Genomic DNA, 16,291 nt, shown 5'->3' on the forward strand with positions numbered 1-16,291 from the left:
TTCACAATCTATGACATAAAATGATAATTTTTTAGATGAGAATACTTCTACAATTCTTTATTTTTATTTATTGGAGTATAGTTGATTTATAATATTGTTTCTGCTATATAACATAGTGTGTGTATATATATATTTTAGGTTCTTTTTGTATATAGGTCATTATATAGTATTGGGTAGAGTTTCCTGTACTTTATAGTCAGTCCTTATTAATTTTTTAATGTATAAAGAGGTCTTAAAAATTGAGAGACAAAATTCTAACAACCGGATATAAAAATGGTAATTAGACACTTAGTTGGTGAAACTGTGGGGAAACAGGCACTGTCATACATTGCTTGTGAGAATACAAATTGCTCTAACTCTTCTGAAGGGAGATTTGGCAATACCTAAAAAATGTTACATAGTAGTTTTTTTTAATATTTATTTACCTTTTGACCCAGCAAGAACATTTCTGAGAATCTACCATGAAGATATATCTCCAGCAATATGAAAACACATGCAGATATATACTGTAGCATTGTATGTAACTGTAACATATTGGATACAATCTGAATGCCTGTACATAGGAAAGTAATTAAACTGGTATATCTGTACAGTGGAGTAATAGAGGTATATTTTAAAAATAGGATAATCTTTATTAATTTATCTGGAGTGTTTTCCAGAAACCAGTTCAGTTCAGTCACTCAGTCGTATCTGACTCTTTGCAACTTCATTGACTGCAGTATGCCAGGCTTCCTTGTCCTTCACCAAGTCCCAGAGCTTGCTCAAACTCATGTCCATCGAGTCGGTGATGTCATCCAACCATATCATCCTCTGTCAACCCCTTCTCTTCCTGCCTTCAATCTTTCCCAGCATCAGGGTCTTTTCCAATGAGTCAGTTCTTTGCAGTTCTTTCCAAAATATAAAGTAAATATAAAGTAAAAAATATAAAGTAAAATATAAAGTAAAAAAAAAAAATCAAGCATAATAGTATTTATAGTATCCTACCTTTCATGTAAGAAAGGAGACATAAGACAATACATATATGTAGTTGTTCATTTGTCCAAAATCAATGCCAGCAGGGTTAAACCACAAAGTGAGGTGACTGGTAATCTATAGGGCTGTAGGGAAATGGAGAGATGGGAACTGGGTAGTGGAATGAGAAAAGAGTAACACTGAATAGGATGGGGAAGAAAAGAACTAACCCAAGTAATTATGGAAAATACTATCTTGAGTAGATACAGTAATGTTAGACAGCAAAGAACCGTGGATTAATGCTGTAATCTAGTCAGTAAATGTATTTCTCACAGGGGTATAGATTAACAATTCTGGGCTTTATGTGTATACTCAAACTGAACAAACAGGTAAATATGTTTTAGATAAGAACTGGGTTTTTCGTAAGGAGAGGAAGAGGCTAAAATGACCTCTTTGGGGTTGGACTGGAATCTGAGCTATTACTATATGTGTCAGTTAGTATGCATACATATTTCTCCTAACTGTTCAGCGTGAGGAACTAGAAGTGATGACACCTCAGCAGTAATGAAGAAACTTTATTACTTTATGTAACGTTATTACATCCAATTTTTAAGTATGATTCTTCAATAAAAGGAACCAGGGATCTTTAGAGAAGAGGTCAATTACAGGACTAAGATGGGATAAAGGTGTTTGGAAAATCTTTAGGTGTGCCAGATAATTTTTATTTTATTTTATTTTATTTTTTTTTAGAGAAAGAAATGGGAGAATATTGCTGAAAGAACACAGGAGCCAAACTAAAGCAGTTCCTAATGGCCAAAGCTGGAATAGTTTGAGCAAAAGAAATAATGTTATCACTGAATTAATAAAGTATAATATCTGTGAGCCCTACTGATACAAATTTTAAAATGAGGGGAAAGGGACAGTTCTTCCTTCATAGTAGAACTTTAGTTTAATAACTGTGGAAGAACTGTAGGAAATAGAAAACCAGCATTAGCTAAACCGTAATTTTTGTTGCAGACAAGACGAACTGATAGGCAGTAAAATCAGTGAGTGAAAATTCGAGGAAAATGAAAGTTTTGTAACAGAATCTAAGTATACAATTTTGTATATGTTCAGTTTTCTTTGACAGTTGAGCTTTTATTGTTTATTTTCTCTACAGATGTGAACAATACCACATCTTTGAAAGTTACAAATACTTTTTAAAATATTAATTTAAACTAGCTCATAGTGCAGACATGGCAAGTAGAAATATCAATTCTGTCTTTGGGAAAGGCTCTGTTAGTGAAAGGCTCTGTTAGTGCTGGATGTTAGTTTGAAAAATTTTGTTCTGGGGATCTGAGCCTGAAAAATGAGCCTTTGGGGAAACCCAAATCTGTTTTAAATGAAGATCAGTTGAGAGCTATGATAGAAGCTAACCCCAAAACAGCAATTCGAAGTCTTGCAGCAGACTTAGGAGTTTCTGCTACAATAATTTCTTGACACCTGGCTGCAATAGGAAAGGTAAAAAAAATGGACATGTGAGCAGGTACCACACCAGTTAACAAATGATCATAAACTCAGATGGTTAGAGATATTCTCATCTCTTAAGATTTGAAAGAACAGAGACATATTTGGGAGAGGATCATAAGCTTTGACAAAAAGTGACATCGAAAGTGATCTGGACGATGGATAGATGTTGATGAAGTTCCCAAACATGTGTTCAAATCATCACTGTAATCAAAAAAGGTTCTGGTAATGGTATGGTGGTCTACAATGACTATTTTATTACTGCCTTTTAATCCAGGTATAACTAATGGTAGCATCTTATTGCCAAAAAGTTAAAATTATATATAAAAAGTTTATCTAAAAGTACTCCGTATTGGTTAGCAGACACGAACCTCTATTTTTCCATGACATCTGACCACAGAAATCACAAACCACTATAGAGAAGTTAATTGAGCTAAGAAATTTTACCACATTCATCATATTTACCTGACTTTTTTTCAACCAATTACCACCTTTCCTGTCATTTGGAACTCTAAGAAACAAAACTTTCTCCAACTGAGAAGCAGTAATTGGAGGATTTGAATAAATATTAATAATGCTGAATTTTATAAATATAGTATATACCATTTAATATTGGGGGAAACTTATCAGTTGGGGAAAGCAGTTAATGCTAACAGTGTATATTTTGGTTGAGTATAGCATTTTTTCTCCAAAATACTTAACATTTTCATTTAGCCCATAAAAAGGCAATTTCATGTGGTTCAACTTGATACCTTCTCAGACCCTGGCAGAACATGAATATGGAAAGGACCCTAAGGTGCTGGAAAACTACAAGCTGCCCCTGAGTTTTGGGCTTTTTCACTGGAGGAATGTGGAGCCCAGAGTGGATGTGTATGTGAAAGATGCTTAGGAGTCCGTCATGCAAAGGTCCAAGTAAAGTGGGTTCCAGAGAGATGAACTGCCTCATCAGAGGCTCTCAGAAAATATTTTTTTCACTAAAGAAATGAAAGCATGTTTCTAATACTAAATGCCATGCACACATGGCTCAGTGATGCTTTTGGATGATAACACTCATTCTGTCACACAGAGCCAATCCTTTCATTCATATACTTTCCATTCTGATTTTATTATTTTTTAAAATGTAGGTGGCCTGTTAGATGCCATAGCTAATGGCCTCTTTATGATTTTGTAACCAGATTGCAGTTATTCTTTGTGGCATCCAGGGATTAAGTTATGATAAAGATACTGGGATGGTCCTTTTCCTGCCTCTTTCCCTGCTGACAACTTGCTATGTCTAATCCATGAAAGAGAGGAGAGTTAAGGAATCTTGAAAGGTAAGAAGTAAGAGGACATCTTGGAATGAATCTTAACCTGGAGGGGGAGAGAGACACTGAAAGGGAGGGGAGGAGAGAAATGGAAGAAGACATGGAATGGAAATTCCCTAAAGTAAAATTGACTATCCCAGGGATTAAGGACAATGGGACGTATTACTGCAGAAAGGGGGAAAAAGGTGTTCTTTCCTTGGGGTAGGTGCAATCCTGCACCATGACACAAGGCTCGGTGAGCAGAGCATAGCGTGCGTCCAGTCTTAATTTATTTCCTTTGCTGGATGCCCTGGTTGGGAGTCACATGCTCGTTGTACTACTACGTCTATGGGTTTACCAAGGAATCTATAGTTTCTGCGGACTCTTGCTTACTCCCAGGACAGTGAAGCTTCTGATTTAGTTCAGACTGATGGGGTAAGAGGACTAAGACCAGAAGTGTGGGAAGGACTTTATTTCAAAGGCAGCACAGTCCAGTTCGGTTCAGTGGCTCAGTCATGTCCGACTCTTTGCAACCCCATGGATTGTAGCACGCCAGGCTTCCCTGTCCATCACTAGCTCCCAGAGCTTGCTCAAACTCATGTCCATCGAGTCATGAGTGATGTCCAATCATGTCATCCTCTGCCATCCCCTTCTCCTGCCTTCAGTCTTTCCCAGGATCAAGGTCAGGGTGAGGATAAATGGTAACAGGGCGAGAGGCAGTGGCTTGGCCATTGTGAAAGAAAGTGTTGGAAAGTTACTTACTCTGGATGGTAGTTGTTCTGTGACCCACCGATCCTTCCCTCAGTTCTCAGACACCCTGTCAGATTTCCAGAGCTGGATGCTGAATTTTGGTCTAAAATAATCAGTGGATGTCCTTGTCCAGCCCAGATGAGTGATTCTGGTATAGGTAGGAAAACCAAACAGAAGCAGTGAAGTGTACTGAGACAGGAAAAGGAGCATTAAATATAGGATGGTGAGCTATCTGAGCCATCTTTCCTATCACCTCCAAGAAGGGATGTAGACCTGAGAGACAAAAATGTTTGCTTGGGGACATGGATCCAGCTGTGCCTGAAACTGGTACTACTATTCATGTTTTCTGGTTATGGGAGCCAGTAACCCTTTTTGTTTAAGCCATTTTGATTTGGGTTCTTTGTTTGGCAAAAAAACAAAAAAAACAAAAAAAACATTCCTGACTGATAATGCTCCCTGAGCCTTACTTTATTTAACTGTATACTCTGCAGGATTTGGGGAGGAAGAGGAACATAATGTAAGGATAGGCACAGAGTAGATGCCCAATAAGTAGTATTTAATACTATGGGAGAAAAAGAAAAAGGAGGCAAAGCAAGGCATGGGACACCTCTGGAGGCCCCTCTGTGTCCAGGGCAAGCCAGTGGGCTGAGTTTGGTGCTCAGTGAAGCCAGGTACATGTCTTGAATTGTCCAGAGGTACCCAGCTGTAAAAGAGGGCTGGCCTCTTGAGTTGCTTTGAGCCTGTGGCTTTCCTGCAGTGAGTGCTCCTTGATGCAGTGTGTTATTGGCTTCATGGGGAGAAAAGAAAAGCTCTCTTTCAGGAAAAAGATAGCATCTTCTTTGTCTATTATTTGATATTTCTTTTTTTTTAAATCATGGACTGTTCCTTTTTGGAAATCCAGAGTATAGTGTTGTGAACAGAATCAACACAAAATGACTACATTTTCATCATTGTGATGATCATTTCTCCATTGCTTTGGAAAAGAAGGAACTACAGCTTTAAACTTTTAACTCTTTAATTTAGGAGCTATATTAGATTTTCAAGAAAAATGCGAAATTTTAAGGAAATCAAGACTTCCCAAGCAGCCAAGTGCTCTCATTCTCCTTTCCAAGAAAAGAAAGAGAAGCTTCAAAGGGCTCCTTGGTAGAAACTTTGAGTATCAAAATAAAGGAATGGAAATGGAGGCTGTTACACCTCACTTTTTCTTACCACCACTCCTCCCCCCCTACCCCCCGCAGCTTGGGTATAGTAAAGGGTATAAAGAACAGTTTTGAGGGAATTCCCTGGTGGTCCAGTGGCTAAGACTGCATTTTCACTGCCAAGGCCCTGGGTTTGATCCCTAGTCAGGAAACTAAGATCCCACAAGCTGAGTAAGCTCAGCCAAAGAAAAAAACATTTAAATGGCCATTTTGGTTTCTCAAGTACATAATCCCTGTATTAAAATATTATAGTTCCTGCCTGCTCTAATTGCTTACTATGAGACTAGAGCACCTACAGCCACTTATAACAGCACACATAAAAGATCTTGAACAAAGTGAGAAGTTGCATTGAAAGCCAGTGGAAAGTGGACTCTCCAGCACCCATCCTCAATATGTCAGATTCTCTCTTCCTCTTCCTCTTGGTGCTTCAGCAACAATAGCTTCCTTTCACTTCCTTTTACCTCAGTTAATTTCCCCATGCTGCTCTTTCTGGTTGAATATTTGCTATTCCTCTTTACCTTGTTAACTCTACCTATCATGCACATTTCTTCCTTGATTACTCCAGGAAGTCCTCCTTGATTACTCTACGCTACCATAGATCAGATCTCCATGTGATGAGGGACTGGGGCTTGCCAACCATCAGATGAGTGAGCTTAGAAGTGGATCATGTATGGATGTGAGAGTTGGACTGTGAAGAAAGCTGAGCGCCGAAGAATTGATGCTTTTGAATTGTGGTGTTGGAGAAGACTCTTGAGGGTCCCTTGGACTGCAAGGAGATCCAACCAGTCCATCCTAAAGATCAGTCCTGGGTGTTGATTGGAAGGACTGACACTGAAGCTGAAACTCCAATACTTTGGCCACCTGATGCGAAGAGCTGACTCCTTGGAAAAGACCCTGATGCTGGGAAAGATTGAGGGCAGGAGGAGAAGGGGACAACAGAGGATGAGATGGTTGGATGGCATCACCGACTCAATGGACATGAGTTTGGGTGAACGCCAGGAGTTGGTGATGGACAGGGAGGCCTGGCATGCTGCGGTTCATGGGGTTGCATAGAGTCGGACATGACTGAGTGACTGAACTGACTGAGAAGTGGACCTCCCCATCGTTGAGCACTCAGATGAGATTGTAGAACCACATCTGCATTCCTGACTCACAGAAACAGGTATGTTTTAAGCCACTGATTTTGGGGGTAATTTGTTATGTAACAATATATAACCAATACCTTATTGTCTCATTGTCATAAGATGGCTGCTTTACCTATACGGCCTCAAGGTGATGCTCCAGAGAGTAAGAAAAGTGTGAAAGGCAAAGGACAAAGAGGTTTTTCTGGACAAGAATTGCTTTATTTTTATCAGGAACTCAGAGCCTTTCCAAAAATCCCACTCAGTGGACTTTGGTTTATATCTTATTGGCCAGCAATAACACCACATGACCCATTCCTACTTAGAAGATGGCTAGAGAGAAGGGGGAAACCTGGATAGAGTTTGCATCAGTCAACTGTCAGTGTGTGCCAAAAACTCCACAGAGATAAAGACCTCTTCCTTACCCACACCAACCAAGTGCCCTTTTGGGGAGAGTTTCCTAAAAAGGACCTAGTCAAATGAAATTTTCAGAAAACTTCTCAAGGCCAGGATTACAGGACCTGGGTTCCCAATTCATGCCCTACACCATTCTCCAAGGAAAACTGAGGTACTATCTTCCTCTGTTACTTCTATTCCTCCATTTCTTTGTATTAGAAGTTTGAGAGTCATCCTGGAAACGTCCATGGCCGCTGCTCTCCACCAACAAAATAGCTCCTTAAGTTTTACTAACACTATGGCCTTCACATTTTTTAAATTTCTCTCCACTACTGTCCATCCTCTCCCCATGCCTCAGGTCGTAAGACCTGAGGTGTTTTACTGGTCCAATCATTATCAACTTCAAATATAATCCTGTTAATTCCCCAAAATAAAACCTCCACTGCCCCACTGCACTCAGGAAGAAGCCCAAACTCCCTCCCATGGTGGGAAAGACCCTGTCTGCACAGCTGGGTATGATCCACATCACCAGTCTTAACTCTGTCTTGCACTTGGTGTACTCACAACACCAAGCTACTGACTTCTCTGCCTTTGCTTACTCTGTCTCATCTGCCTGGTGGTTTCTCACCTCTGATTGGGCAACTCCACCTGACTTCCTTCAGTTCAGTCGCTCAGTCATGTCCGACTCTTTGCGACCCCATGAACCACAGCACGCCAGGCCTCCCTGTCTATCACCAACTCCTGGAGTTTACCCAAACTCCTGTCCATCAAGTCAGTGATGCCATCCAGCCATCTCATCCTCTGTCGTCCCCTTCTCCTCCTGCCCCAAATCCCTTCCAGCATTAGGGACTTTTCCAAGGAGTCAACTCTTCTCGTGAGGTGGCCTAAGTATTGGAGTTTCAGCTTCAGCATCAGTCCTTCCAATGAACACCCAGGACTGATCTCCTTTAGAATGGACTGACTGGTTCTCCTTGCAGTCCAAGGGACTCTCAAGAGTCTTCTCCAACACCACACTTCAAAAGCATCAATTCTTCGGCTCTCAGCTTTCTTCACAGTCCAACTCTCACATCCATACATGACCACTGGAAAAACCATAGCCTTGACTAGACGGACCTTTGTTGGCAAAGTAATATCTCTGCTTTTTAATATGCTATCTAGGTTGGTCATAACTTTCGTTCCAAGGAGTAAGCATCTTTTAATTTCATGGCTGCAGTCACCATCTGCAGTGATTTTGGAGCCCAAAAAAGTAAAGTCTGACACTGTTTCCACTGTTTCCCCATCTATTTCCCATGAAGTGATGGGACTGCATGCCATGATCTTCGTTTTCTGAATGTTGAGCTTTAAGCCAACTTTTTCACTCTCCTCTTTCACTTTCATCAAGAGGCTTTTTAGTTCCTCTTCACTTTCTGTCATAAGGGTGGTGTCATCTGCATATCTGAGGTTATTGAGATTTCTCCCAGCAGCCTTGATTCCAGCTTGTGCTTCCTCCAGTCCAGTGTTTCTCATGATGTACTCTGCATATGAGTTAAATAAGCAGGGTGACAATATACAGCCTTGATGTACTCCTTTTCCTATTTGGAACCAGTCTGTTGTCCCATGTCCAGTTCTAACTGTTGCTTCCTGACCTGCATACAGGTTTCTCAAGAGGCAGGTCAGGTGGTCTGGTATTCCCATCTCTTTCAGAATTTTCCAGTTTGTTGTGATCCACACAGTCAAAGGCTTTAGCATAGTCAATAAAGCAGAAATAGATATTTTTCTGGAACTCTCTTGCTTTTTCGATGATCCAGCAGATGCTGGCAATTTCATCTTGGGGATTCAGTACTGGAGATAACTCTACTAGAAAGCCTTTCAGGAACACCAACTCCCTTGACAGTGTGTCAGTTGACCTCCTCAGTAACTGTGTTCAAATCCTTTCCTCTTTTGCGGGGCGGGGGGGGGGGGGGGGGGGGGGGGCGGGGGGGGGGGTGAGGGGTTGTCCTATGTCATATTAGGTTAACCTAGTAGACAATTCACATTAATACAATACTATATGGAATATGTCTCCCTCCTCTTCCTGCCCTCCACTTCCTTTTCTAGTCTCTTAATGTATGTGTAACCATAAATACATTTTCATGTTATTTTACACAATCTTAAACAAGGTGTAGAGTACTCTGCTCTTCCAATTAATACTATTTTAGAGATCATTATATCACTTCATATAGAACTATCATTCTTTTGAAAAACTGCAATGATAATTCTGATGTGTGCATACCTAAATTTGCTCAGGCAATTTGTTGGTGGACACCTGGGCTGTTTCTGATTAAGCTGTGCTGCGAAGTGCAATATCTTGGCACAAATGCATTTGAGCACAGCTGGAGAATATATTTTAAATTCTTAGGGAAAATATCTTTTCAAATTCTTAGGGATGTGATTGAAAGATCAAAGGCGAGGTGAATTTTAAATTTTGATATTGTAGTCAACCGAATTACTCCTCCCAACAACTCATTTCCCCTGTATTCGAACGTTAGGCCCTCTACACCTCTAAACTACGTGTTTGAGGACAGGCACCTCCCAGTATTCAAATTTGTCTGGCCGATTTGGCCCTCAATACATATTTGACTTAACGAATTTCATACCTCCCGGTGAAGAGCTCAAGACTGGCATCTAGCAGACTCATCAGCTGTCTATTATAATTTATCAATGATTAGACTTGCTAACATTTACTGAAGTCTATCAAACGTCGGTATCTGTGCGGAAAGTCTTACCTCCCACCTGCTTTTTCACTCTCACCTTCTTCCTCCGGGGAAGGGGGCGTGCTCAGCACCAGGACCCGCCCTTTCTGTGCTTTCGTTGGTGGAGCCCGACGCCCGTTACTGCCGAATCCCGGCTAAGCCACGCCCCCACGCCGTTCATCCGGCCGACAGAAGGCGTGTCCATTGTCCCGTCGGAAAATCCATGCTGTGTCTTCTCGTGAGAATCGAGACCCGCTGGAGGACCGGAGCCGTGTGGGTGGAAGCGTGCTCCGCAGTTCTTTGGAGCCGGCGCCCGCCGCGCCCCGCCTCCTCGACCCTCAGGCTCTGCTCGAGTTCGCGAACGCGCGCGCGCGCCCGTCAGAGCCTCGGTTTGGCCAGCGGGGGCCGCGCGGGCAGAGGCTGGGCTGCTGAGGTAAGAGGGGCGGAGTCCGAACCGCCGCCACCGCCGCCGCCACTGCTGCTGCCGCCGCCGCCGCCTGAGAGAAGCATGTCTGCAACTCGAGCTAAGAAAGTGAAGATGGCTACCAAATCATGCCCCGAGTGCGACCAACAGGTGGGCGTCGGGGGCCGGGCAACGAACACGCGGGCCAGCGGGGCGGGTGCGCGCGGGCAGCGGCCGTTGCCTGTGGCCGTTGGCTGTGGAGAGGCCGCCTCGCCGGGGTCCCGGCGGCCGAGCGAGGGGGCCAGCCCTCGGGCTCTGTGGCCACCGCGGGAGCCCCGAACCGGCCCGGCCGAGCCGAGGGGTTGCCGCGGAAGCGCCCGGAGCCGCGGCCCGGCCGGGGTCCACCTGGCGGCGGTCAGACGGGCGAGTGTCGTGCCCTGGGGCTGGGCGTGAGAGGGGGCGTGAGTTTATCCTGAGCAGACGGGGCGACCTGTCCGGAGCCTCCTCGAGTCGCCTGGCCGGCTCCGGTGACAGCGGCAGGAGTGTGGGGCAGCGGCCCAAGTGGACGAGAACCGTGCCTCAGCCCCCTCCCGCCCCGACGAGAGTGCCTGATGTGCGAACTCCCAAGTCAGGGCTCCTGGCTCCCAAATCCCCCTCCTGCCACTCAGGGTTGCTTTGTTCCCATTTCAGATGTGGACGGTGGACCCCCCAAACTATCCCCCCGCCACCTGGGCGGATGCTTAAATGTGACAGTAAGGCCCACAGTGTAATAGTTATAAGTTTTGGTGAAATATGGAGTTTTTTTCTCTTAAAACATTATTTTTGCCGTAAATAATCGTGAATCTTTTCTGTACATTGTTTTAAATGGAATATAATTGAATTACGTCCCCATTGAAGCCCTTTCTTTCTGGGCGCTCCTCACGTTCCCCTACCCGCCGTGGTATCCACTGTTAAAAATTTAGGATTTCTGCTTCTAGATCTTCTAAAAAAAATGTATGTGGTTTTATGAATTTTAAATGACTGCTTTCCACACAGAATTAATGGTGTCATAGCTGTAATGTTTTAAATCTCATTTACTCTTTTAGTTTAAGAGTGCCTCATTTTTCACCCGTTCCTCTAAAACCTTATAATCTAATGAGTTAAAACTCTCAGTTAAAAGCATTAGTAAGGGCCCTTGTTTCACGCCAACATGCTGATCTGGGTGTGTTTTTTCCTTTTCCACTGGGAGAATTTTTTCAAAATGACTACCTCTCTCCTCCCCCTTTCTTTTTCTTTCTTTCTTTTTAAAATGAGGAATAATTTGAAATGGCTGAAGATTCTTTTAATAAGCTGATTTTAGAGCATTCTTTAAGGAGCAAGCTTAAAGATTGAGCAAATCTTTTAACAGAAAATGTTACATGTTTTATTCAGTATCTTTTATGGGCAATGGTAGAGATACTGATTAGAGGAAGGCTGTGCAAGGAGAATTATGGTTTATTGACTTTATGAATTTATTGAGTATGCATTTTAAAAACAATTTAGCCATGTTTGCCAAACCAAAGTTAAATTTCCATTCTTAACATTGAACTAAATTTGTTAAATTCTGAAAAAATTGGGCTTCTTTATTTAAGTCTCCTTGTCGAAGATTATTTCAATATTTAAATCATTTCCATTTGTTCAATTGTGCAGAAATATAAGGTTTACATGGTATGCATTATGCATTCCAGTGTCTTTAGGGCATCAATTAGTGTGAGTCATGACCTTGCAGTACTTGGCATGAAGTAACCTTAACCTGTTTTGAATATCCTGGTTGAAGAAAGAGGAAAGGATTGTAAACTTGTAGGAGTCTTTGTATCTGTTCATCAGAACCTGATCAGCATTTTATTTGGCAATACTGTATTTCATTTTGTTGTTAACACACACAACCCCTCTTCCAGCTCCTATAACAAAATACTGTAGATTGGGTGGCTCAAACAGCAGTAATTTATTTTGTCACAGGCTGGAAGCCCCAAGATCCTGGCAGAAAAGAGAGCTTTCTGACAGCTCTTCTAAGGACACTAATGCCATCATGAGGGCCCCACCCTCATGAACTCATCTAAACCTAATTATCTCAGCTCCAAAAACCATTGCATTGAGGAGTTGGGGCTTTAACAGATGAATTTATTGCTGGGATGTTTTTGGCAGGGTGGGGACACAATTCATTGCATAGCAAGCTACAACATAATTTAAAATGTTAGTTTGTGTTGTCCTTTATTCTGAATACTTAAGATAACGTAAATGATGACTAATTCAAACTTTTGGTTATTCTTAAAAGCAGTTTGTCTTTTATTGAAAGTAACTTAATAGAAGAAAATAAGATTAATTTTAGCTTTCTAATTATTTGAAAGTATAGATTTCTTATAAATGAGAAAAATTACAACCCCAAAAACCATTTTAAAAAAACTAAAAAAAAAAAAAAATACTACTGTTATTCTAAGTTGCCTGGTGAACATTAAATTACAATTTAGATACAGTTTATAAGCATAAATGTAAAATCTTTTTAAAGTTTGAGGAAGTTGCCTCAGCCAAGTAGATTTACATGTGTTCTGTATGTGTAAGTTTAAAAATGGGTACAGAGATCAGTAAACAAGAAAGACCTAGATTTTCAGTTGCTTTATAACATCCCCTTTTACATGCCTCTATTGAAAATAAAGTTCTGAAACATCCAAACCACAATACTTTTCATTTTCAACGGGTTTCACATCCACTAATTCAAATTACTGAGCCATTTTGAGGATAGTAGTAGTCAAGATCCTGATTTTTCTGGTGTCTTTGGTGTATGTTTCTGTTTTTGCGTTTTTGTTTTCTTCTTTATTAGATCAGCTTTTCCCCCTTTTTTTGGAAAAAAATTTTAGAAAATTTTATGTGACCTTTAGCAAATATGTCTGCTATAGGTAACTTTCCCCTTAGCAACAAAGAATATAAATGTATGCTCCATAAAATGGTTATTTTTTTGAGCTTTTTAAAATCAGTGAAATAATATAGGGCCAGGATTTTGTTTTTTGCAGTTTTTTTTAGAGCTTGTCTTCTAAAACATGTGCAAACAATCCAAATACCTGTTTTTCAAGGAATAAATTGATTCACAAGCCATCAGTAAACAAAACTTTAAGTTTTTTTCTTCCATTTTAAAATCCTGAAAGTATAGCATTAGAACTTTCATTACTGTTGTTTTTGGCATTACAACTGAAATTTAAAGGAAGTTTAGATTTTTTTAAAAAAAATCTAAATTATACAATAATTTAAAGAGACTAATATTACTGAAGTTGGCCACCCTGCTTAACAATTCTTTTTACAGGATCTGTATTGTGGTGGTGGTTAGTTGGCTTTTTTCCAGGGTTGGTGTGAGGGAAAGGAACTTTCCATTTTCAAAAGGCCCTTAGGGTGATTTAGCTCAGGCACCTAAATGTTCTTGCACATAAGATGCTTTCATTAAGGGATGTAAATCAGCCTATCGATTGCGTTAGTCATCTGAAAGCCAAATGTTACATTTCTCATCTAACTGTAGCACTCTGTTAATTCTGGATTGGATTGATGTATTTTTTGTGTATAAGACACAGAATTAAATTTCAATTTGTTGAGTTTCAGTAGCTGAAAGAAAATGGCTGTTGAGTAGCAAAGGATCTGTTGAATAAGAACATCGTGTTCTGTTGTTTTTTGGGTAGCATTAACTTAAAACAATTTATATTACTGCTATGCCCTTAATGATGTGTTTAAGTGTAAAGGAAATGAGTCAGTACCTTTGAGCTTGGTTTCTATGAAGATGTGAAATTTTAAAATGACAAAACTTACCTATTTTAGGCATATTTCTCACTAATAAGAAATGTAACATTACATTTTCTGCTATTTTTTGAAAGAATCTCATTATATTCTTGATAAAGGAACCTGTTAGACATACTGGAGTTTGATTATTTTTATAGCATTCATTGTTATTTTTCATGAATACACAACAAGTTCTTTCTTTAGTATTTTTACTGCAAAGGATTCTCCCAAAATTATGATTTAGCTTATTTAGATCAAATATTTATATTCTATAATATGAGGCATTTCATACATAAATGGATGAAAGCTTTATAATCATAATTAAACTTTTACAACAAATGGAATTTATCTTACAAACCAGAATTGTAATTACTATTTTGTGAGTACTTTTTTGTTGAGATTAATTTCTGGTTCTTAGTGTATGTGTCCCCAGTCCAAGGAACATTAAGGTTAATATTAGTGAAACAATTGTAGAGGAAAATCTAAAACTTTTTTCAGTAATTTTCAGTAACATTTGACTTAAAAAAATATTTATATGAAATGGAGAAAGGACCCTCTTGTAAAAATATTTTATAGATTTTGAAACAGAAGCCTGGAGAATTTAAGTGTTTTATCAAACTTCCTTCCTGGACCTGAGATTATAAAATCCTAGATCTCAACTCCTGCTTTGTCCTACATTCTCTGTTGTTTATACTGCACTTTGGCCCCTCAAACTGGTTGTTGTAAACTATTTTGTTTTCCTGTCAGTAGTAATTGGTATCTTACCCTCTCATGTTTTCAGTTCTTTACCCTCTGAAATGTCTTACAGATCTGCCTTTTCTCTGTTTCCAGTCTCATTATTCCAGTGGGGCCCTCAAAATGTTATGCTGGGATTACTTTAATGATTTCCCAACCATGCCCTCCAACTTATTCTATTATCAACTGCTATCAAACTAATATTTTAGGAAATGCTACCTTTTTTCCAATATATTTTCCTTGGCTCTGATCCTGTTGTGGTTTTCTGTTGTTCACTTACATCAGCACACTTTTATCACGTATTTGCTATAGTCTTAGTGTTGTAATGCATTAGTAGAATGTGAAGATGTAGAGGACCCAATACCCATCTCATCATTTATTATAAGGAGGCGGGATTTAAATAAACCCATGATTCCTACTTCAAGTAATTTATCATTCAGCTCAGGAAACTAAGTAAACACTGAGAAGTTTAACAACAGAAAAGTAGTAATAATAAATTGTGTTTTGTTTTTTTTTGTCTGTAGGTTCCTGTTGCATGTAAATCATGTCCCTGTGGTTACATATTTATTAGCAGAAAACTTTTAAATGCAAAACACCCAGAAAAAGCACCATCTTCTACAGGTAATTGTGAGAGTTTACCATATTTTTAGCTTTCGATGTAGAAATTTAAAATTAGTTTTTGTGAATTTACTATTCAATTTTTGTTGAATTTAAATAAAATCTATTGAAGTATGTGTTTGGTTTTTATTAGCTATTGGAAATCAGCTTTATGACATTAATATGCCATTCATTCTATTTAAATGTTAATTCACCAATGCTGGTAAAGCTTGTGACAGATTTTCTATTTTTTGCTTTTGGAGGATGGAAAGCCATTAAAGGGCTTAGGGAGTGACCTAATCTGATTTAAGAAAAAAAATTTTTTAATGTTTAATAAAGGCATAATTGACATTCAATAAATTGCACATATTTGAAGTGTATCTTTGATAAGTTTTGTTTACACTAATCAGTCACCACAATCAAGATAATGAACATGTCCATCATTCCCGTAAGTTTTCTAGTTCCCTTCTGTGATCTCTCCATCTTATTTCCCCTTCCCTCAGATAACCACTGATCTGCTGTTACTGTTTTAGAACTTTGTATTATATAAATGGAATCATATAGTATGTACTCATTTCCCTGGCTTCTTTCACTGAGCATAATTTAAGATTTAGCCATATTGTTATATATAAGAATTCGTTCCTTTTTATTGCTTAGTTTTAATAGTATTCTTTGTGTGGATATGCCACAATTTGTTTACCTGTTTACTGCTTGATAAACATTTGGTTTTTCCCCTCATAATGCTGGTAAAATTTGTAACAACGTTAAAGTAATATTTTTTAAACTGGTGGCTGAAAAATATACAACCTGATTTTGATGTGAATATAATTTTTGGACACATTGATTATTCTTTGTTATTCCC

General features: G+C 39.6%; 1 protein-coding gene and 1 long non-coding RNA gene across 2 annotated transcripts in view; one reads left to right on the forward strand and one right to left on the reverse strand.

Annotated features, from left to right (window-relative positions):
- LOC102173492 lies at window positions 848-10,026 on the reverse strand. The gene is made up of 3 exons (XR_310675.3): window positions 9,951-10,026; window positions 4,503-4,638; window positions 848-887 (listed from the first exon to the last, which is right to left on the reverse strand). It is a non-coding gene; the product is annotated as an uncharacterized LOC102173492 (long non-coding RNA).
- C18H16orf87 (chromosome 18 C16orf87 homolog) overlaps window positions 10,071-16,291 on the forward strand; it is a 35,384-nt gene continuing 29,163 nt past the window's right edge. The window contains exons 1-2 of the mRNA XM_018061976.1: window positions 10,071-10,491; window positions 15,357-15,453. Of these exons, the coding sequence (XP_017917465.1) occupies window positions 10,141-10,491; window positions 15,357-15,453 (448 nt within the window). The 5' untranslated portion in view covers window positions 10,071-10,140. The remainder of the gene's footprint in view (window positions 10,492-15,356; window positions 15,454-16,291) is intronic.

The sequence above is a fragment of the Capra hircus genome, chromosome 18 (genome assembly GCF_001704415.2).
Source record: "Capra hircus breed San Clemente chromosome 18, ASM170441v1, whole genome shotgun sequence".
In the NCBI taxonomy this organism is placed as follows: Eukaryota; Metazoa; Chordata; class Mammalia; order Artiodactyla; family Bovidae; genus Capra; species Capra hircus.